This window comes from Anguilla rostrata, chromosome 1, assembly GCF_018555375.3.
Source record: "Anguilla rostrata isolate EN2019 chromosome 1, ASM1855537v3, whole genome shotgun sequence".
In the NCBI taxonomy this organism is placed as follows: Eukaryota; Metazoa; Chordata; class Actinopteri; order Anguilliformes; family Anguillidae; genus Anguilla; species Anguilla rostrata.
Genome location: NC_057933.1, coordinates 8,465,423 through 8,488,960, shown reverse-complemented (window position 1 = coordinate 8,488,960; position 23,538 = coordinate 8,465,423). Strand labels below are relative to the sequence as shown.

At 44.4% G+C, this 23,538-nt stretch overlaps 1 protein-coding gene and 1 gene segment (V, D, J or C); both read right to left on the bottom strand.

Annotated features, from left to right (window-relative positions):
- Nucleotides 1-12,446: 12,446 nt before the first annotated feature.
- Nucleotides 12,447-13,028, bottom strand: LOC135239393 (T cell receptor beta variable 30-like). The segment is given in 2 exon segments: nucleotides 12,447-12,790; nucleotides 12,938-13,028. Coding segments are annotated over 2 exon segments (402 nt in total).
- A 1,352-nt stretch (nucleotides 13,029-14,380) lies between these two features.
- Nucleotides 14,381-23,538, bottom strand: part of LOC135242925 (papilin-like) — a 36,396-nt gene continuing 27,238 nt past the window's right edge. The window contains 9 exon segments of the mRNA XM_064314301.1: nucleotides 14,381-16,646; nucleotides 17,445-17,620; nucleotides 17,823-17,931; nucleotides 18,049-18,176; nucleotides 18,277-18,423; nucleotides 18,622-18,693; nucleotides 18,820-18,942; nucleotides 19,661-19,813; nucleotides 21,649-22,042. Of these exon segments, the coding sequence (XP_064170371.1) occupies nucleotides 16,486-16,646; nucleotides 17,445-17,620; nucleotides 17,823-17,931; nucleotides 18,049-18,176; nucleotides 18,277-18,423; nucleotides 18,622-18,693; nucleotides 18,820-18,942; nucleotides 19,661-19,813; nucleotides 21,649-22,042 (1,463 nt within the window). The 3' untranslated portion in view covers nucleotides 14,381-16,485.

Genomic DNA, 23,538 nt, shown 5'->3' with positions numbered 1-23,538 from the left:
AGATGCGCTGCAGGGGTGGGGTGAGGGGGTTTGGGAGGGGGGAGGGGAGGGGAGGGGAGGAGAGAAGGGAGGGGTGCTGCGTTTTTGTGTGATGGTTTACCACTGTGGGGACAGGGGGCCACGGTGATACAACTCCATAGACCCGCCGTACAAAAACCTACTGCAGTGTGTGCGTCGATCAGACTGGGCATCTCCAGCCTTACAGTGGATGTGAGAGAGAGAGAGAAGTCGCCAGACTGGCAACAGCACAAGGAGAGGACCCTTCATCACACACTCTTCATCACACACACACACACACACACACTGACCAATTCTCTGGATTCTTTCCATTTTGGACATTTATGTTCTTCACAACATCATGTGGAAGTACACAGCTGCTCGACTGGCTGTTCGAAAAACTCAAGGGAATTCCCTGTGTTTTGATTAAGCCAATTAGCTTAGTCCCATCAGCACAAAGCTGTTAAATAAATACTTTAAAGTCTGCATTCAAGAAGAGGAATCCCTTCCCCTGTATTGTAGGCTGACAAGTGACAGGGCTTGTTTTTCCAAGTGAGTTAAGCACTGTGACACTGGGACCCAGGCTTACTTTGGAAATGGGACTAAATTAACAGTTTTAGGTAAGACAAACGCTTTCGTATCTTTTTGTTCTCACATGCAATGTTGACAGCTATGCAGGACGTAATTGTTTGGATTCGATAAGTAAAGGAATCAAAAAATAAATAACAAAGGCCTGATGGCTGCAAGGTAAATTCATTTAATAAGCCTACAGCACTGTGCCTATGGCAATCCTGCATACTTTGGTGATGGGACAAAACTGACGGTTTTAGGTGAGTGTACTGTATGTTTTTATACCTTGGTGTAAAATATGTAAAAGGTATCAGTTGAAGGGTTTTATAGAATATCAACAGGTAGCTGGGAGTATATGGTGGTAGCACTTCAGCGCAATCCATGGATAGTTTGACTAAACATAAATCAGCTCTCTGATAAACTATATTGGAAAAGCAAAAATATAAATAGAGGCCCTTACGCAGCTCGGTAAATAATAAAAATCCTCCCTCGTTATTCTGGAAATTAAGAATGCATAACGTCCTTTTGCGCTTTTGGAAGTGAAGATTATGTACTGTGCTAACTATGAAGCCACGTTTGGCCCAGGCACAAAATTAACAGTTCTTGGTAAGTACTTTTCATGTTTTGTATGGACTGGTGATATAAGTCCTTTGAAACATAAATTAAGCTTTTAGACCCAGCTTTGTCATTGTTTTTTGTTTTGTTTTTTTTGTTTTAATCAGGCTAGCAATTAAACTACAAGTAATGAATATGAGGCCAATGCACTCCGTGGCAGAGAGTTGTATAACCTTTCATTCTGAGATCTACAACGACCAAGACAAGGCACAGTGAAAAAGTTGTTTCCTAGTAAATTAATTAATGCAATGATAAAGCAATGATACAAGACATGCGTAATTCTATTAACTAACCAGTGTGCAGTAGTCTAGGCTACCTGAGCGGATCACTGAAGTTCTGTTCTGGTTGAGAATCGTTTATTGTCAGACCAGCAAATACAATTGTATTGTACCTGTCCTTATATACAGTAGGCTACCACGACTTTTTCATAACCAATAGGTGAAAAATAAATAGGATAACTTCATTCTGTGCCTGAGCCATGCCATATTCACATTTAAATTATAAGGATAAAGTGGACCTAAAGTGCTTATTCAGAACACCTGCAACGCAGGAACACGGTAGTTAGCCGCTTAGAGTCGCTTAGTTTTTCTGTTATAAGACAGCATTTCCTCGATGTGTTCCTACTCAGAAGCCTATTTCGGATCGGGCACCAAACTGACTGTTTTAGGTAAGAAAATTATCATCTACACAAAGCTTCTTCACGCCGATAGTACCCAAATCAAGAGTGAAACAATCGCATACATTTTTTTTTTTTTTGAATAAAAAATAATAAGCAATTATATCAGATAAGGATTAGTGAAAATGTTTGGTATGAACAAACTCTTTTTGATAATGCAATTTGATAATATCAGTCGTGCTTTGGCCTTCATAGAATTAAAAAAAAAAGAGATCTGGCGCTCTGCCAAGATCCAAAGTGCCGTTAGAAGTGCTTGACGGTTCTTCTCATCGAACGGAGGGCTGTGAGTAACTTGGGACAGGCGTACTTTGGTAACGGAACCAAACTCACAGTATTGGGTAAGGCTAACGAAATAACCAAAATCTCTGAAAATGTGTAATAACTGTTCATGCATAAATAGCTGCGATTTGTTTTTGTTTTTTTGTTTTTGTAAACGAATGACGGGACAGCCTTGCACTTGCGTCTGTCTAATTAGGTCTTTGAGGGTAGGCTAGGCTATTTTTCTGTGGCTGTGTATCAGCGTGAACTACGAAGGTGCCTACTTCGGCAGCGGGACTAAACTAACCGTTTTAGGTGAGAAATATTTTTTTAAATTCTGTCTTCAGCTAAGATGTGCTTGTATAATGTTTATGTAAGAGACAATTGAACCAATTAGGCCTATAGTGTGTGCATGCCCGTAGTGTTGTAATAGTCTACTGTAAGTAGCCTACTGTAGTTATGGTTTTTGGCTTTGGTGCTCCAGCACTGTGCTAACAACAGGGAAGCTTATTTTGGAGATGGCACAAAACTGACGGTTTTGGGTAAGTTACCATTGTGGAAATGTCATTGTCACTAAGTGAAGAGTCTTAATGTTCATGAAATATTTTGGGTAATTTTATGTCACGAAGTATTTTGTTATTATAATGTACTATGTTTGAATACCTACAGTGTAGCCTATTGTAGAATAGGCTGATATTCAGATCCAGAGCCAATGCCTTAGATCTACTTAGTCGTTTCAGTACAAAGTCATTGGCTGATCGAAATCACGGGTCAGGGCAAAAATATTTAGATTTTTGTTTAAGGAAAAATATATATTTCCTTGTTTAAGTGGTTCATTAATAGATGGCCAGATTCTCAGAGAAGCACAAGTAGGTTAATGCTGGCAGCACTCTTTCCCGGATATATATATATATATATGTGCACAAATTACACAACTACACAAATATTTCCCAAATACACTGATGGTATTCACAGTGTTTTTCTGGTAATAATTATTGATGAATTACAGTTCAGTCTTAAAACTTGAGCTTTATTCTTAGCATCTTGATGGGACAGGGTCAAAATGTTGGACTCTTTTTAGCAAACACATTTTCAAATCTAAAATTGAGTTAGAATTTATGCATTCAGTACTTCAGAGGGCACTGGTTCATCCAGCTCTGCTTTAGCAGGGACATAGGCAACCAGGTTTGTTCAGACACAAGCTGTTTGGAGAAGTCTGGCAAACAGCCCAGAAACCCCTCCAGTGTTGTAGAGAGATAAGTTTTTCAGCTACCATGAAACAGTGTGAACTCTCAGCCCGCTTACTTTGGAAACGGAACCAAACTCACTGTTCTCGGTAAGAAAAAACAAATTAAATTCCTCTAAATTGATCAGTTAGTCTTTCTAAAAAAGAAAATCTTTGTGGGTGCTGGGTAGAGAGTGAGAATTCCCCTTTTCTCGCAGTGTGTGTAGAACTCATAGACCGTATAAAAATAGGTAGAACTGTATTTTAAATTACAGTGCAGTGATGTAACTGAGAGTAATAAAGTGTAGCAAAGAAAAAATTGAGCATTTTCCAGTCAGTGACTTAATGTTGTACAGTTGCAAGTCAACAAAACTAGCTACAGTGGCTATGAGACAGCAAAGATGATTTAAATAAAGTACCTGGGGGCAACAGTGTTAATGGTGTAGTCTCCTGTGTATAATGCTACGACTGGTCTTAGCCTGAGTCTTACGTACAGAAATTGTTAGCATGTTTGTAGCATTCTTCTTCATACGAATAATAAAATAATAATGGAAACTGTAGCATTCAGACAGCATCAAGGATGTCCACTGTCTTCACCACTGAATTCAGAAAGCATAATTTCATAATTTTCCTAGCCACATTCTTTCGGAGCGCTTGTGTACACTCATGATGAGTTATCCAAAAATATAGTTTGCATTCTATATAGTTAGAATGCACAGTTGAAACTGGGTTTTATTGTCATTTTCAGGACCGGTGCGCTGATAGGAAAATAAGCTAACTAAAGACCATTGCGACATAAGTATCAGCAATAAGCATATTCTCCCGATGGGCACCAGTAGCCACACCACTGAAAATAATAAATAATAAATAATCTTGACCCCACTGTGACATGCATGAGAAAATTAGATCTAGGCTGCGCTAACTTTTTACCCCATGGGCTGGCACTGTGCTCTGGCACCTACCCTCTTTACTTTGGAGAGGGTACCAAGCTCACGGTTCTAGGTAAGATTTCTCCTCTCAGACCGAAGGCCACTCTGTATACTGACCTATGGAAAGGCTGCAATGACCGTACTTCGGTCACATGATTAAGCCTTGTAGGCTCTGTCTGTACTTTGGGAATTATGTGCGGTACTTACTCGATTATTACACATAACTTTGAAGTCAACAAAGTTCTGCTGGTTTCTCTGAGCTAAAAAAAAATGCACAGTTTAAGTTTTTAAAAGAAATTAATTTTAGGCTTGTGGTCAATGAATGTCATTACTGAAAGCTAAGGAAATGCAACAATAAAAACAAAATTTAGTTTGTGTGAAGCTGACTGGCATGCATTAAAAAAAAAAGTAAAACTGATATACATCCATTTCTAGGTAGGCTCCTAAAGTTCAGGCTACAAAGATAAAAGTGAATGGAAAAATTTTTTTTTTATTAAAATGTGAAAGTTTTAAAATAACTTTCCTTATAGAAGCCCAGTCTCTGGTTGGGCAACTGCCACTGTTTTTCAAAGATTGTGGGACCAAACATATATCAGAAAATGATGCATGCAGACAGTAACCTAGAGACTAATAATATTATCTTTGTGCTTATGGCTCGACTGTATAAGATGTTTTGTGCTTCTCTGACAACAACAACCATCTGTTAACGAAAGACTCAGATCCTGGATACGCTCCAGCACTGTAGATTTGAACCGTTTTTAAATGAAACGTGAGAACTGTGCTCTGCAGATGCCTTGTACTTCGCTAAAGGCACTAAACTGACCGTTATCGGTAAGCAAAGTAAACGAGACTGACTTTTAAATAGGCTTTTGCGCAAAATGAAAGATAACACTCGTATATTTAGACTTGTTGAAAACGTACCGCGTACAGAGTCTTTCAAACCGAATGTTTTCAAAAATGGCTGTCTAAATACGCAAGGGTTATTTTTCACCTCTCACTCAACGGTTCTCTTAAATTCTGTGAGTGCTGAGCCAGTGGATATGGGATTTTTTTTTACGCAACCCCAACTATCAGGCTGTGTATTTTGTTTCATGACGGTTTCATTGCAAATGTTTGGCGATTTATTAACAGTTTTTTGAGATACAGTAAGTGAATTTGATTTCTTTTAGCTCTGTCCTTATTTTGTCTCTCACTGTGCATAATTTGCACCAAAAAGCAATAGTGAACTCAAATACCAAATCAACAAAAATAAAGAACAGATGACAGTCAAAAGTACAGGTGACACACATGATGACAGTGTATTGGCGACTCGTCGGTTGCAAGCCTGTACAATGACCTGGGGATTGCTCGTTTAAAACATTATGGTGGCTAGAACATGTCTCTGCATGGTACATAATGAGGAGGTCTAATCAGCTTGTATTGTTCACACAAAAACTACTCACTAAATCTTTCTTCCACAGACCTCAGCATCGGGGTCACACAAGATGGCGTTTCTTTATTTCACAGTCTCTGCCCTGCTTTGATACCCCCCCACCCCCCACCCCCCTTCACCCACAGACCCAAATATCCCGGTCAAAAGACCCAAGGTGAAGGTTCTGCCGCCCTCCATTCGGGAAGGCTGTGTGAAGAAGAAGACGAACCGGACCCTGGTGTGCGTGGCCACGGGCTTCTACCCCGACCACATCACCGTGTTCTGGAAGGTGGACGGGGTGAACGTCACCAGCGGGGTCCGGACGGACGACACCGCGCTCCGCGATAAGGACAATAGGTCGTACAGCATCACCAGCAGGCTGAGGGTCTCGAACAGGAAGTGGTTTGACACCAGGAGCACCTTCACCTGCCTCACCAGCTTCTACGATGGCAGCGAATACCAGGAAGATAAAGACTCCATTAAAGGAGTCAACGGTGAGACTCACAGATATCTCTGACCAAATTCACGGAGGAGCAAACCCCTCTATAGATATTATAGCTGTGTAGGCTACGCACTTATTGTACGCCGCTTTGGATAAAAGCGTCTCCCAAATAAATAAGTGTAATACCAATAGAACTGTAGCTATTTTACCATTAGAATTTGAATAATAAATGGAATGATATATATATATATATATATTTTTTTTTTTTTACAAATAATCTGATACATAATGTGTAATTATTTTCAACCTCGTTCCTTTATAACCATAATAATTTTTGCATTGTTTCTCTGTCTTTATGGCATTTCTGAATTATTAATGTAGAATTTTCTGTCCGCTCATATTTGCAGGTGGTGGTATGGATCGAGGTAATTTTGCACATTTTCATTTTTGACACGTTGCCTGATGGCTTATTTGCTCAAGCTTGACTGTGTATCAGAATCAGAGTCGTATTTATTTGCCAAGTATGTTTACACATGCAAGGGATTTGACTCCGGTTTAATACATACAGAATCTATGCTTCGTCAACCTTTCTGATGGAAAGTGGTCCAAATGCATTGCACAAGTACCCATATTCTTAAGAATAAATCCCATACGTGGATTTTTTGGTCTTAGTTTGGTCTTCAAGTGTCTCTTTTTTGTTCTTCTCTAGAATACCTCCTGAAATCGGGCCTGACTGCAAAGCTGTCTTACAGTGTCTTCATCGCAAAGAGCTTCCTGTACGGACTCTTCGTCAGTGCAGTGGTCTGGAAGATCCGGGTAAGTGTGCTAAATTATAGCTTCACAGCTGGAGCAGTACTAACAGTAATATCCTTACTAAAAAAAAATGGCAAACAAATAAACAAACAAATAAGAAACAAACAAATATATATATAAATAAGCTGGAGCAGTATTTGTTTTTAAGTCAACCACCAAGCACCTACAACAACCTGCTGCAGTTGTGATACAATTATACCTGTGTTATATCTGAGCAGTATGACTATTACTGCAGGAAATTTTTTTAATTCATATTCTACACTAATAGCGCACATGGAGGACAGTGCTGACCAGAGAAAAGCTTTTCTCAGTAAGGGTCTCAGTAATGTCACTTATTTATCTGTTTTAATCTGACCTGCAGAGCTCAGCATTAAAAGCTCCTAATATCACTTATTTCTCTGTTTTAATCTGTCCTGCAGAGCTCAGCATTAAAAGCTCCTAATATCACTTATTTCTCTGTTTTAATCTGTCCTGTAGAGCTCAGCATTAAAAGCTCATAATATCACTTATTTCTCTGTTTTAATCTGTCCCGCAGAGCTCAGCATTAAAAGCTCCTAGTATCACTTATTTCTTTATTTTAATCTATCCTCTAGAGCTCAGCATTAAAAGCTCATAATATCACTTATTTCTCTGTTTTAATCTGACCTGCAGAGCTCAGCATTAAAAGCTCCTAGTATCACTTATTTCTTTATTTTAATCTGTCCTCTAGAGCTCAGCATTAAAAGCTCCTAATATCACTTATTTCTCTGTTACAATCTGTCCTGCACTACATATTAAAAGCTCATAATATCACTTATTTCTCTGTTTTAATCTGTCCCGTAGAGCTCAGCATTAAGCTCTAATATCCTATTTCTCTGTTTAATCTGCCAGAGCTCAGCATAAAGCTCTAATATCACTTATTTCTCTGTTTTAATCTGTCTCTAGAGCTCAGCATTAAAAGCTCCCAGATCTATTTTGTTTAAAAGCTCCTAATATCACTTATTTCTCTGTTTTAATCTGTCCTCTAGAGCTCAGCATTAAAAGCTCCTAATCTCACTTATTTCTCTGTTTTAATCTGTCCCACAGAGCTCAGTGGCTAAGCGCTACGATTGAGCGGAGCTAGCTTCAGGCGCTCTTGTTGCTGGTGAACGGACACATTGGAGCTGCATTCTTCGGCTATTAATAAGCTGCACATAATTACAGCCTTTTTTGCCCTCTCACTGGGGGGTTTTGTTTCCTTTCATGCTCATTCTAACCTTGTATTATTTGTACTTCAGGACATTCTGCCTGCATTTCTCTTTCAATGCCTGTGGTTTAGTGACAATGTGATTTGCTTTGGTTCTGCTAAATTCTTTTAAAATTTTTATTATATATATTTTTTTTTTTTATATTGAGCTTTTCCCCATATAACCTTTATTTTATATGTAACTCAAAGCAAATTGTTGTTCAACGGTCGCTAAGTGTGTATTTACCGGTGAATATTCATGTTTATGATCTATTAAAACTGTTCTTTTGCAAACATAATGAACTATTTCCTGTTGTCTTAATTAATGATCATACAGTGTGTATATACTGCAGACACACACTCAGGAATCTGCTGCACCGTTCACACCATCATTGGTTTGCAGTTTTTTTTTTTTTTTAAACAGAGCTCGAATAAACCATAAACTAATCATTAGCACTTATAAATGCTTTGTGGTGTTAGCTGGGGGGTTAGCTGTGTTGTTTCCCCAACCCATACACCCTTGCGTTTAACTGTCTGGAGAGACAGATGCAACTGCGCAGACATTTCTGTCAAACACCCAGGGCAGAATTACAAAATCGTTACTGAGTGGAGTGTTGTTTGATTCTTTGAATAACTTTGTTGACCAAATAAGTAAATGACTGTTTAACAGATATCCCTTTGATTTCACAGTCAGCATGCCGGTTATGTGCATGAAAAAACTGTCAACAAATGATAGGAGCAGCAGTGACCATCTATAGCCATTCACAATCTCTGAGCTCTTTCACTGTAAAGAAGGGAAACTTGCTTCAACCACCACCAATGTTTAGCAGCTCATATTGTATAATGCATAATAAAGGAAAGCAATATGCTACTATACTACTATATACTCTACTGCACGTTACTTTGTCTATGTTTATCTATATATTGTAGAGCAGATTTGTTCTGTATTATGTAATCATTTTCTCTTAATGGGAAAAAGAGAAGGTACCATAAGTATTCGCAAATATAGTTATATATCATCAGTAATATATTTCAAAATGTTCGGTAGACACTCATTTTGTTTTGTAGGTTTTTTCCTAAGGTAAACCTTTTCAGTAATTTAATAACACATTGTTTCTGCCTTGAGCTTCCCAATAAATAGTATGTGTGGGCATTGTTCATTGCGTGAATGCTCCATAGATCCTACCGAAGACTGAAGCATTCCTGTCAAACTCATGTGCAGTACATATATTTGCCCCTGTACTCCTCATACATGCTGTAATAGTCTGAGTATTTAAATCCAGAGTGGACAACTTTCAGTTACGTAGGGAATCTGTAAAACACACCGTTATTAGAAATTTGAACTCGTTTTAAATAACAGAAAACTGTTATTTAAATGTGTCTTCCTGTTTAGATTAGCATCTTTGATCTGATCGGAAATTGCAAACGAAGTACAACAACAGACAGCGGTCTCTGCCGTGTGAAGGCCCTGGGATAAGCCGACCTATCCGGGGCAAGAAGTGTGCCCGTGCTGTTCTGCTCTGTCTTAATTTCTGCATTAGGGAAAATACAGAATGACCAGGGAGCAGCAGCGCGACTGGTCTACGGACGCGTCCGGTTTCCATTGGGGCTTATGGAATAGTTTCAGCCTGTTTCCAGCTGTATTAAGCAGCGGGAGGTTTTCGATCGCTTCTTGCTCTTCGTTTCAGGTCGTTTTTGTCATTGCCATCCGCCTCTCTACCTCCTCCGCTGCTGGGGGAAAAAAAAACATTTCCTGTGCGCGATAAACCATAGCGGTTTCTTTTCAACTGCCTGCACTGGAAATTCTGCACCCAAGGCTTGAGTGCATGTCTGCGTGTGCGTGTGTTCATTTTAAAAACCACACGTGTCATATTTTCTCTCGTTTTGAGCTGGCGAGAACTTGTTGCCTTTTATTCTTTTCGTCGGCTGAATCTCACAAACTTGTGAAATTGTTTTTTTTTTCTAACAGAGACAAAATGTAACCGGGCCTCAGTATTCTGTGTCTGCTATTATGACACCCGATGTCAACTATTCCATTCACATACATTACTGCGCATATCATTGTTTTGTCAGAAACTTATTTTCCGTTTGAGAAGATTCTCAGTCGCAGGTTGCTGTCCATGAGGTTTAAAAGCCCAAATGTAGCTACAGTATAACCTGGTAATAGCGACATACAGCAACACAGCAAAGAAAGATTAGTCCGGCCTGCGTACTTAGTTATTTACAAGTTCATTAGGCCTACTTCCATGTTGACCCTTATTTACATACTCATCACAGTGACACAGTCATTGTAGATGTACTCTCAGAGATAAAGGTACAGTGTAGGTACATTTTTGTTCTTTAAGGAACAAGTTTCCTGAAAGTACAATAATGTTATATTTGGGTGCTAAAAAGTACATTTTACAAACAAAAAATATACAAATGAATTATGTATTGCTGGCTAGGGGTACAATTTAAGGACTTATAGGGTACCACCCCAGTGCCAGGTGTTTGTACCTTTTTAATGACTTTTTCATTCTTGTACACTCTCATTTTTTTTCTGAGAGTGTACAAGTGTGCTTAAAAAAAAGTGGGACAGAACGATAAATTCTCAGAATTATATTTCTCGCTGTAAAAGGGAGAAGAAATGTAGCACAACCAAGGGCAGCAGGAAACCAAAATTGGTGCACCTCGGTCATGTGACCTGCTTTTTGCACGCTGCGATGCCCCTGCAAGGTGCAGAGAGGAGAGAGAGGGAGAGAGGAGGGGCCAGCGACGCCTCCCGTGTGGCGGGAAACTGTTGCTCTGCCGGCAGACTGTGAGACCGCAGCCCAGGGCCTGTGTCGGTGCAAGAACAACAGCGGGGAGAGGATGTGGTGACAGGCGGGCCGTGTGCAGGCACCCCCCCCCCCCCCCGCCCTCCCCGACCCCCCCGACCCGACACACATACACACACCTGCCCCACTGCAACCTCTCTCACATATGCACATGCATACACACACACTCAAATACACATACACACATGCTACTGTAACACACTCACACTCACACATACATACACATGCACAGGCACATACAGACATACATACACACACCTGCCTCGCTGCAAACTCACTCTACCTGCGCTCTCTCTCACGTACAGACACACACACTCACACAGACACAGAAGCACACACACGCACACTCACATACACACATGCTAACACACTCACACTCACAGACACACATACACAGTACACATACATACACATGCACAGGCACATACAGACATACATACATACACACATGCCCTGCTGCAAACTCACTCTACCTGCGCTCTCTCTCACGTACAGACACACACAGTCACACAGACACAGAAGCACGCACACACACAGCCACAGTCACTCCACATTCAGGGAGTGTTCCATTTTCATGCACATGGCACTGAGCACTCAAACGTGGCTGGGGCTCTGTGACGCCTGTGCAGCACAGCTGGGTTTGTAAATGGTGCAGCTCAGCTTATCTTGATCAGAATCCCACCTGGAGACTCCTGAAACCACGGCTGCTACTGCTACTGCTACGCGTCATAGTACCTGCCACTTTTTAGTTCGGTAACCAAACTCTCATATTTGCAATTGGGGGCCAGCTACCTCGAAAAAAAATAGTTTACCCACTTTCATAGATGATTAAATGTGGGTTTATTATTATTATTATTATTATTATTTTTGTATAAGTAAGGTATATCTGGCATCTCTTGTATTTTTAATTATAAATATAAATGGGTTTAAATGACAACTTGCCTTCCTGTTCGCTTCTTGACAGGCAGTAGTTGTAACCTTTCCCTGAAGTCACCCTCATTTTCCAGTCTACATCGCCCCCTGCTGCCCAGGGGTGGAACCACACAAGCAGATCCCAAGCATTTTGGAAAAGAGTAGCAAAGTCAACACAAATGCCAGTTTGGGCAGTTGAGAGGTTGTAGCTGCAATTTAGAGGCAGACTATTAATTTAAAATATTCAAATTAATTCTCCTTGTTCTCTTTACATAGAGACGGGTAATGCACTGTATGTCCATGTCGGAAAATTTGGCAAAAGTGAATTCATTGATGATTGACATACAAAAAAACCTACACACCCCACAGATTACTTACTTGTATTGCACTTCACAGTGCCTTCAAACAATCAAAGGCACCAGTTCTTAGCTTGAATTTAGACGGGTAAAAGTCTAGACTAGTCTATTTGTTGACCTTCACAGAACGGGAGTGGATTTGAGAGTATCTTTCGTCTGAGGAGTAATGTGCACATGTGCGTGCGGTCGCAGCTACCGTCTGTGGTTTTGTGCAAAGCGCACTCACAGTGGAGCCTTTATTGTACAGCCCCCTGCTTGGCTTTCGTTACCGTGGGTACTCCCAGCGCAGTACCACACGGCGGGGTCCGCCTCCGCCACCCCGGCCGACTCCAGAACAAAGTGGGAGTCGTTGGGCCTGCTGGCGCTGAACCCGTCCCGACTGGGCGGGTCCACGCTTCCCGTACCCAAAGAGGAGAACCAGGAACGTATCCCCTCCGTCGGGGTCCGGCGGTACCAGTAGGTGAACGGGCTGCTGGTGCCGTAGACAGAGCAGGTGACCTTGGCGGGGGAGCCTGGACGGAGGACCAGGTCCAGCGGGGACTGCAGGACCTGGAGCAGATCCACACCTGCCGAGAGACAATGAGAGAGATGAAGAACTGAAGGGCGTTTCATTAGCTCTGCTTTCCATAGCACTTTCTGTGTTTATCCTCTGAGCCTCCCAGAAAATGATTTTTTTAATTTATTTTTTTAAAACAAAGCAGTTTTACACTCACAGTTCCATTGCAGGAGAAGAAGAAGAAGAAGAAAGGTCATGATTGTGCTTGGGGCCATCTCCTCATGAGACACTGCCTGTGGGCAAGAAAGAAACACGGCACAGTCTAAATATTTATGAGGGTAGGGAGGCTTCTGCCAACCCCTTCCACCCCGCCCCCCCCAAAAAAAAAATGTTCAGCTGGGTTCGAAGTTGTAGCCCTACACTGACCTCTGGTGGGGATCAGGAGAAGTGCAGCACAGGTTTTTGATGGGGCGTTGCATGACTCTGTGTGACTGTGGCTGAACTGCTGGCGCAGTAATACATGGCGGTGTCATTTAGCTGCAGGCCTGTGACATTCAGAGGGAAGTTCTGCCGGTTTGGCCGTGCGGCCGAGAACCTGAGGTCCTTGAATTCATTTTCTGCCGCCATCCCCTCATACCTGGACAGGTAGAGCAAGACCAGACCCTGACCCGCAAACTGGCGGTACCAGTACATGTACTCATGTGTGCCGTCCTGTTGACAGGGCAGTTGAACGCTGCTTCCTTTCTGCACCACAGCAAACCTGTCTTGGCGAAACCGAGCGGCCAACGTTTCTGGTGGAGAGAAAACAAAAAAAGAGAATCAAAATGAAAGCGTGCGCACAGGTTCCATTCATCCCGCTAACGCACGTTAATTGCAAGCACACGCATGTGTGTATGTATGCACGTGTCCAACCCCGCTTTGATTATGAAGCACAGTCTTTAAAAGTCTGCTTCTGCGGTCCTATCCAGGTGCAAACATCGTGTCGGTGCCGTGGTCGCTCTGGTCCAAGGCGGTTTGTTTGAAACTCACGTGTAACGAAGAGAAGCAGATAAAGTGCCGTGAGGAAGTGCATCGTGGTCCACGATGCCACCAATTGTCAACCCCCTATTGCCTTTAACTGTATTGCTTTTCTACCAAGTGCTTTGCTTTGTGTCTTTGCTCAGGTATATATCTCTCTCTCTCTCTCTCTCCCTCCCTCACCACAAGCTTCACATTGGCAGGCAGCAAATAGCTACTCTCGCACTGGCAACCACACCATTACAGGTCATACTCAATCTCGGGCCAGTCTGACTTTATACCACACTGACCTCTAGTGGTAAACTGTGGAACTAACAGTGATTGGTCCAAAAGTAGCAATGACTCCAAATCGTGACAAAAAGCAAGATAAAGGAAACAAATTCAGTACAACGTGGCTAAAAGAAAAGAAAAGAAAAAACCTAAAAATACATTTCTTTTATTTCATGCTTAATAGAAACTATGGCACTCAAGTGGTGAAAATCAGCTGAGTGGTTTAATCAACAAATAGTAACTTGCTTTGCATTATTGTTCCTGTGAATTCATTAGCACAAAGCACCATTGCTTTCATTTGTAATTTATTTCTTTTAAATTCAACCACGCAGATCAATCCAAGCATTGTGGACAAACACAAGACCGAACAATGTAATGAAAATATTTTTTTTATTTAACACAATAATTACAAATAAACAATAACAGGAATTAAAACAAACATGGGGGCCATATTCATTAACATAAGTTTTAATAACCAACTGGAAACTAATAGAATTTAAGAAATCATTTACTATAAACACCCCAGAAAACAAATTACCTAAAAAAAACTCAAAGTTGTAGTTCCAGCTTGTTTAATTTGAATGGGAAGCCTTTCATAAAAAAATATATTTTAATGTGGAGAGAAGTTACAAAACAAAATGACACCTAACTCATTTCTGGAAAGCAAACATCGGGATGTACATCACACAAAAAGGGTGATTTTTCTTAGTTATCCTCACGGACATTGTGTGTCCGAGATTTCTATCATTGGCAAAAAATTGTTTTGGATTTTATCAATTGTGGGCACTGCCATTGCAGAAATAGAATATGCTGAATATAAACAGAAATAAAATATATTATAAAGACATTGCAACACTTCACCAAATAAGCATAAATATACAAATTGCTGTTTTCAGATATAGTAATGTATATTTTATACTACACTGTTGTGAAATATATTAATCATTTACCACATACTGAAGTACATTTCATTTCCATAAGCCTGCAGAAATCCGGAAGCCGTTAAGTTTGGACAGAAACTCGATTTGACCCTTTTCTTTAATTCATTCATTTAAAAAAAAAAGGGAAAAAAAAAGAAACACTGATAAAAACAAAGATAAATACATCACGGCATAAAGCTCAAGGATCTGGGTTTGCGACTCATGAGGTCGTTGGTTTGATTCCCAGGTGTGCTGCCTCCTTTCTATCCTTAAGCAGGGTACTTAACCTGGATGGCTTGAGTGAATAACCAGCTGTATAGATGGGCAGTATGTAGCTTTTTAAATCACTCTGGATAGGAGTGTATTGTAAATGGCTAGGATGTAAGCGTAACATGTTAAATGTACACGCTTTTAACCACACATACATCTAAGAAATTGTATGCTGTTCAACTGTGGTTTAATTGATATATTTCAGTATTCACCTTCTGCAAAATGTTACTCCAAATACTGGAACCGTTACACACCTCAATATAACTTTCAAGGTTTTAAAAAAATCTTTAAAAAATTTAAAAAACTGGCTTCAGTCCAGTGTGAGGAATACTTTCAGCGTTAAATGGTTTGAACACGGGCCTCGATCCGCAGATACATCCCACATTGGACTGGCCTGATTTCTCCTCATTTTAACTGGCCAATCACACATACACTGGCCAATCTAACCAATCATAAGAAATAAGGCTCAATAACTTGAGCGCCCGTCAGGAAGGTCAAGACCTATGACCCCCACAAATCGCAGACGCATGCCCAGTACTGTCTCATAATTATCTCAAAATAATTTAGAGGACATGACATACCAAACCTGGCATCTCTCACATCATAAAGTGGCCACTGAGCGAATGAGATTCACACATGTGGTGGTTCATGAAACCCCATTTCAGAAGTGCATGAGCAAATTTACTTTTACTGAACGGGGCGTTCCCTTGTGGACGCTCACAAACCATCTTTGGTCACACTGTGTACACGATACAGGCAGAGGTTAAGGCACGAAACCATGGCCGGTCCTACTGTGCCGAGTTATGAGCAAATAAACTGACCAAATATCTGTTCATCGTTACCGCTCCTTGCACAAAGTCTCATTCTAACTAACACTTAGGATGGCAGTTTACACTTCTAAACTTATTTGCCGCCAAAAACGATCACATCCCATTCCCACGAAGACATAACTCAAACTAAACTTTTATTTTAAAAAATGTATACATGTGTACTGAATTCCCTGAACAGAAATGCTTACAAAATCTACAAAAAAAATAAAAAATGAAAAATAAAAATCATAGGGTCACGACTATACTCCACCACAGGAAATGGGTCTCAAGTTCAGGTCCTCGGCTTCTGAAATTCAGGTGTGTGAATGAAGTTAAGGTACTGCTGTATGAAGTTAAGTTCTGGAGGGGGGGCGGGGAGGGGGAGAATGGTCCTTGAGCCTGCCTAGCAGCAGCCAGTCCCTGGCCCCCTCACAGGACCTCCTGACCTCCTGACCTCGGGGCCCGGCTCCCCCGCAGGCCTAGCCCAGCGCGGCGGTGCCCCCCCGGCTGTGCCGGGCACAGCTGGCGCAGCAGAAGCTGGAGTAGTACTGGCTGGAGCACAGGCGGGCGTAGACGATCAGCTCGCAGTTGGCTAGCTCCGGCTGATCCACGCAGTCCGAGGGCAAACCCAGCCCGGGTCCTTCACATGGGGAGGAGGGAGGGAAGGAGAGAGGGAGAGAGAGAGAGAGAGAGAGAGAGAGAGAGAGAGAGAGAGAAGAGGCTCTTTAACAGTGAGTAATAACAAAGAGCAAATGAAATTTGGGGCAAACAAAACTGAACTATACAGGACAAAAAAATGTAAAGACAATAGTGCACCCCAAACCCTCAAACATATAATCAACAACATTATTTGCTATAATTCACACATTTTCAGAGCCCTGCATGTCTCAGCATGGAAAGAGTGAACGAGGAAGAAGTGGCGGAGGAGGAAAGGCGAAACGTGAAATTTAGTTTGAAATTTGAAAGTTTAATGACACCTTTTTCTTCTGTTGCTAAAATGTGCTCTCCAACTCATACTTCTTTAAGGATTTCGCTTCCACACATGACTAGCATGCAAAAATTATTTTCAGGCATGCAGTGAGTAGAATCTGACCTATCGCCATGCATTTCACCCAGACAGGTCCGCCCTGACTGACCTGACCCAGGAAGTAATTCAGTAAGCAAAAATTTTGCTCCTTGAGCACCCCTGTTTTAGACTGAAGACCTTGTGCCGAGAAAGATCCTCCACAAACAAAATGCTAAATTGCTAAGAGAGCACAAAGGGAAAAAATTAATCTCTCATAAGATTCACACACATTTCTGTGATCATTGTAACCAGGTAGAGGGAGAGAGCAGAGGAAGAGGGACAGACAGACAGGAAGGAGAGGAAGAGAGAGAGAGAGAGGCCGACCGGCCGCACACGGTAGCGTGCGAGGTGTTGGGGAACAGTGGCCCTCACCTGGCTGTGTGTCCTTGCTGACGCGCACCTCGGCCGTGGCACTGACAGAGAAAGTTCCGATGTAGGCGTTGCAGGTGTACGCACCTTCGTCCGCCGGCTGCACGTTGTTGAGGATCAGACTGCCGTCCACCGACACCTGAACGCGGCCGCCGTCCGGCCGCACCGGCACGCCGTTCCTGAGGGACGACAGCGCCGTCAGACACAGGCCTGCACCCTATTATGACATCACAACGGAATAACCAATTGAAACGGTGATAAAGATAAAATGGCCGCCCGGTTGCCGGGGGGGGTTTCCGTCGGCTCGAGCAGAACGCAGCGGGGGGGGTGACGTCAGCCCTTCCCGGGGGGCCTGAGGGAAGAGCGCTCCTCTGACCTCACCTGGACCAGCCAACGTTGACGTTGTCCCCGGACACCACACACGGGAGGTGGGCGGTGCTGCCCCGGGATACGTGTACGTTATTGGGGGCTGTAGTAATCCGCAGGGCCTCTGAGGTGCACAAATACACACGGCTCGTTGAAAACAATTATGCGCATTAAAGGTAAATACTGCAGATTTAGCTAAATGTGTACATAATTTTTAAAAATACAACTGAAGTATCCTCACCAGCTACTTTGAGCTGCAGTTGTCTGTGCTCCCTCTGGTGGTGGGTGGAGGCAGTGCAGGTGTAGAACCCAGAGTCCTCAGAGGTCAGCGGACCAATAACCAATGAGCCATCTGATTGCTGAGTGTGTCTACAGAACACCACAGCAGCTAATCACGGATATTCATACGACAACACAGCCAACATACGCACACACACGCACACACACACACAGCAGGCTCAGCTGTTACCTCAGGGAGTTGACGGGAAGTCCATTTTTGGTCCACTCGATGTTGACTGAAGACGAGGCAGAGGCGGGGCTGATTCTGCAGGGCAGTCTGGCTGTCTGCTTCACCCGCCGCTGCACCAGCGAGGAGCCTGATTGGTCGATACTGAACCTGGAAAATGGGAGAAGCACATCCGTGTGTGTATGCAAAGGTAGACGTGTGTGTGCGTGTGCGTGAGAGAAAGAGTGTGAGTGAGTGTGTGCGTGTGCGTGTGTGTGCGTGTGCATGTGCGTACCCACATGTGTGTGTGAGAGAGACTGTGAGTGTTTGTGTGTTTGCATGTGTGTGTCTGTGTGTGTGTTTCAGTACCTGGGGGAGTTCTGTTGGGGCACTTCAGGGACAGACGACTGGTCGCCGGGGTCCGTCTGGGGCGACTCTGGGGTCACACAGACAGACCGAACATAAAGCCACAGCCCTCCCACTTCTGCCAACAGCGGGGTTTTTAATCAGGGGGCCAAACGCACGCGTGACACCGCAAGCGCGGCGGCCGGAGCAGCCTTACCCGAGACGGACAGGTAAATGTAGCGGTGGTCTCTCTCCTGACCCCTGGTGGCCACACAGAGCAGCCAGCCGGAGTCCTGCAGGGTCAGGGGCCCCACCAGCAGGGAGCCGTTGGGCTGCTGCTGATGCCTGGATGCAGAGGGAGAGAGAGGGAGGGGGAGAGAGAGAGAGAAGAGGAGAGAGAGGGAGGGAGGGAGAGAGAGAGTGGGAGGGAGGGAGAGAGAGAGGGAGTGGGAGGGAGGGAGGGAGGGAGGGAGGGAGGGAGGGAGAGAGAGAGAGAGAGGGAGGGAGGGCGGGGGGGGAGAGAGGGAGAGGGACGGAGGGGGAGAAAGAGGGAGAAAGAGGGAGGGAGGGGGAGAGAGAGGGAGAGAGAGGGAGGGAGGAAGAGGAACGGACGGAGAGAGGGAGTGAGTTACCTTCTGGCTAAAACACACATGGTTCACAAGTACTGCATTGATAGCTGTGATAAATAATAATAATAATAATAATAATAATACATTCGATTTATAAGACACCTTTCCAGAGCCCAAGGCCGCTTAACAAACTTAAAATGGTAAAAAGAAAACAGTATGTATAGAAAGCAAAATAGATACATAGGACAAAATAGATTCTGAAGAGAGTACAGAATAAAGTATAAACACAGGCATACTAATCAAGGCAACAGTGGAAGTCATGGGCAGGTGACACAGGAGAGGTGGGTCTTAAGTAGGGATTTACAAAATGGACGTAGCCCTACTGCACCGAGCGTCTTCCACCTCAACGAAATGAGCTCAGCGTATCTGAATGCCCCCACGCAGAGGTGAGAGCGCGCGTTTCCAAGGCGACGGGGCCGCTGCCCGCCTCTCACCTGTGGGCGGTGAGCGGGACGCCGTCTCTCCTCCACTCCACCACGACGGTGGAGGAGGGCAGGGGGGTGACCCGGCACGGCAGCACCACCCTCTGCCCCACGCGCCCCTCCACCGTGGAGGGGTCCGACTGATCGATGCTCACGCCTGCCATGCTGGAGGGGCGGAGGGGGGGGGAGGGGGGACAGGAGGAGAGAAGGGTGTAGAGACACAGACAGTGCAGGGGCGGCAGATTATGCAGTCACCTAAATTTAACCAGAATGATCATTAACGGCCTGGCCGCATACCAGTAACTGGACTGGGTGTGTGTGTGTGGGGTGTGGGGCGGGCGGCGGGGTCAAATTCACCAAGCCGTGTACTGAGCAACTCTCCCCAAACCCCCCAAAACAAAAACAGGTCCCAGAGAACAGGCCCACTGGAAATGATTAGACCCCGTGATGTCAGAGGAGGCCCGTCTGCCAGGACCGGTCACCAAGGTAACCCACAGGGGGAAAAGGGCCGATATGCCTTCTGTTGTTGGTGGCTCACGTGATGCAAAGTGTCCCCCGCGTGACCTCAAACCGAAACCGCAATTTTTGCACGAAAGGGAACGAAATATCCGATGAACAGATCAAGCGTTAGAAGAAAAAAAGGAAAAAGTGAACTGAAGATCTTTGCACAAATACAGGCTTCATTCCCATTCCGTTTGTGGTCCAAAGATGATCAACACATGCGTATCAGTCCTTTGATCCAGAGGGACATTTTGTTTTCATACATTTGGGATCCTTTAAGCCTCATGGTGTCCCGCTGGATCAATGGACTGATTGGAAAGATTAAAATGAATTCTTTCTGTCCCCAGATGAATCCTCCAGATTTTATCAATATCAGTACAAACTTAAACTCACGATTAGGTTTATCAACTAATACCAGAATTATATTTAGTCAATCTGAAACTCTTGCACCCGCCCCCGTGATTTTGAGCCAATCAGACAACTCTGAGGTCCAGGTCATGATGGAGAGAGGGATTCTGGGTCCAGAAATACAGACAGCTTCCTGTACAGAGCAACCATACACTTACAATATCAGCACAGCCTGTTCAATTTTTTAATTATATGAACACAAAATAATTTAGTTTAACCACGAATAGATTTGCAAACTGTATCTTTATCTGCACATGTATGGTTCTTCCACTAGGGTGCGGACAGAGACACAGGCAGACAGACAGGTGGAACAGTGCAGCCGATTCTTTATTGTGACATCAGCAATGACAGGAAGCATGTGGGCGGCGGTGGCACAAGGCTGGCGGTGTGGCAGGCGCTACAAGGCTAACATCATTCGAAGCAAACAATGATGGAGGGGGAAAAATGAGTAGAAAAAAAAAGTCTGCGTGAAGGTACAATCCAAAAAGCAGGGGCACTGTCCAACAGAGGCACTTCAAGGTCCACAAATCCTGGGTCCTTCCACACGGTGACATGGTGTGTGTGTGTGTGTGTGTGTGTGCGTACATGTGTGCCTGTGCCTGTGTGCGTGTGTATGTGTGTGTGCCAGTGTGTGTGCGTATGTGTGTGAGCATGTCTGTGTTTGCACATGTATGTGTATGTTCGTCTGTGTGCCTGTGTGTGTGTGTGTGTGTGAGTGTGTGTGTCTGTGTGTGTGCGTGTGTACAATATGTATGTGTGCATGTGTGTGTGTGCGTGTGTGCCTGTCTGTGTGTGCCTGTGTGTATATGTGTGTGTGTGTGTGTCTGTGTGTGTCTGTGTGTGCATGTGTGTCTGTGTCTGTGTGTGCCTGTGTGTATATCTGTGTGTGTGTGTGTGCCTGTGTGTGCCTGTGTGTGTGTGTGTGTGTGTGTCTGTGTGCCTGGGAGTGCTTTGACAGACTGAATCTAATCTGGGACTCATCACTCACTCATCTCAGACTTAAAGAGTCGCACAGGTGGGCGGGCTCCTCCCTCCCCGGGGGGGGCGGGGCCTGGGGCTTGAGCCGGGCCGCTCCGCCCCAGCGCTCTTACCTGTCAGCGTTCTGCACCTGGTCGGGGGCGGGGCGGCGCAGGCGCACCTGGGCCCTGTGGGCCTCGGAGGCCGCGTCGGTGCTGGTTCCCCGCTGCCTCCCGGAGGAGGACACGGTGAACACCCTCCTCATGTCCCGCGAGCGGTCGGGCGCGGCGGCGGCGTCCTCCCTCCCGCCCCCACGCACCGCCACCTGCACCGTGTGCGGCTGGCTCCGGGGCCAGCCCTGGCACTCCCGCTGGCAGTCCTCCCGCGAGGCGAAGTTGTTGCCGTTGCCCTGGCAACCCCCGTACCAGAAGTGGGAGCAGGTGCCGGCGGCGGGGTCGTAGTAGTAGCGCGCCGTCCAGTCGCTGCACGGGCCGGGGAGGCGGGGCTCGGAGCAGACCCCTCGGTGGCCTGCAGCGCGCCACGCGGCACAAAACAAAAAAACACAGCGCAGAGTGCTTAGCCAATCAGGTTCCCCATACAGCCTGTACAGCACAATAAACCCGGCACAGAACAAAAAAACACAGCGCAGAGTGCTTAGCCAATCAGGATCTCCATACAGCCTATACAGCACAATAAACCCGGCACAGAACAAAAAAACACAGCGCAGAGTGCTTAGCCAATCAGGTTCCCCATACAGCCTATACAGCACAATAAACCCGGCACAGAACAAAAAAACACAGCGCAGAGTGCTTAGCCAATCAGGTTCCCCATACAGCCTATACAGCACAATAAACCCGGCACAGAACAAAAAAACACAGCGCAGAGTGCTTAGCCAATCAGGTTCCCCATACAGCCTATACAGCACAATAAACCCGGCACAGAACAAAAAACACAGCGCAGAGTGCTTAGCCAATCAGGTTCCCATACAGCCTATACAGCACAATAAACCCGGCACAGAACAAAAAAACACAGCGCAGAGTGCTTAGCCAATCAGGATCCCCATACAGCATAATAAACCCAGCACAAAACAAAAACACAGCGCAGAGTGCTTAGCCAATCAGGATCTCCATACAGCCTATACAGCACAATAAACCCGGCACAGAACAAAAAAACACAGCGCAGAGTGCTTAGCCAATCAGGTTCCCCATACAGCCTATACAGCACAATAAACCCGGCACAGAACAAAAAAACACAGCGCAGAGTGCTTAGCCAATCAGGTTCCCCATACAGCCTATACAGCACAATAAACCCGGCACAGAACAAAAAAACACAGCGCAGAGTGCTTAGCCAATCAGGTTCCCCATACAGCCTATACAGCACAATAACCCGGCACAGAACAAAAAAACACAGCGCAGAGTGCTTAGCCAATCAGGTTCCCCATACAGCCTATACAGCACAATAAACCCGGCACAGAACAAAAAAACACAGCGCAGAGTGCTTAGCCAATCAGGATCCCCATACAGCATAATAAACCCAGCACAAAACAAAAACACAGCGCAGTGTGCTTAGCCAATCAGGCTCCCCATACAGCTTAATAAACTCAGCACAAAACAAAAAACACAGCGCAGTGTGCTTAGCCAATCAGGCTCCCCATACAGCATAATAAACCCAGCACAAAACAAAAACACAGCGCAGTGTGCTTAGCCAATCAGGATCCCCATACAGCATAATAAACACAGCACAAAACAAAAAACACAGCGCAGAGTGCTTAGCCAATCAGGTTCCCCATACAGCCTATACAGCATAATAAACCCGGCACAGAACAAAAAAACACAGCGCAGAGTGCTTAGCCAATCAGGCTCCCCATACAGCTTAATAAACTCAGCACAAAACAAAAAACACAGCGCAGTGTGCTTAGCCAATCAGGCTCCCCATACAGCATAATAAACCCAGCACAAAACAAAAACACAGTGCAGAGTGCTTAGTCAATCCGGATCCCCAAACAGCATAATAAACCCAGGGCT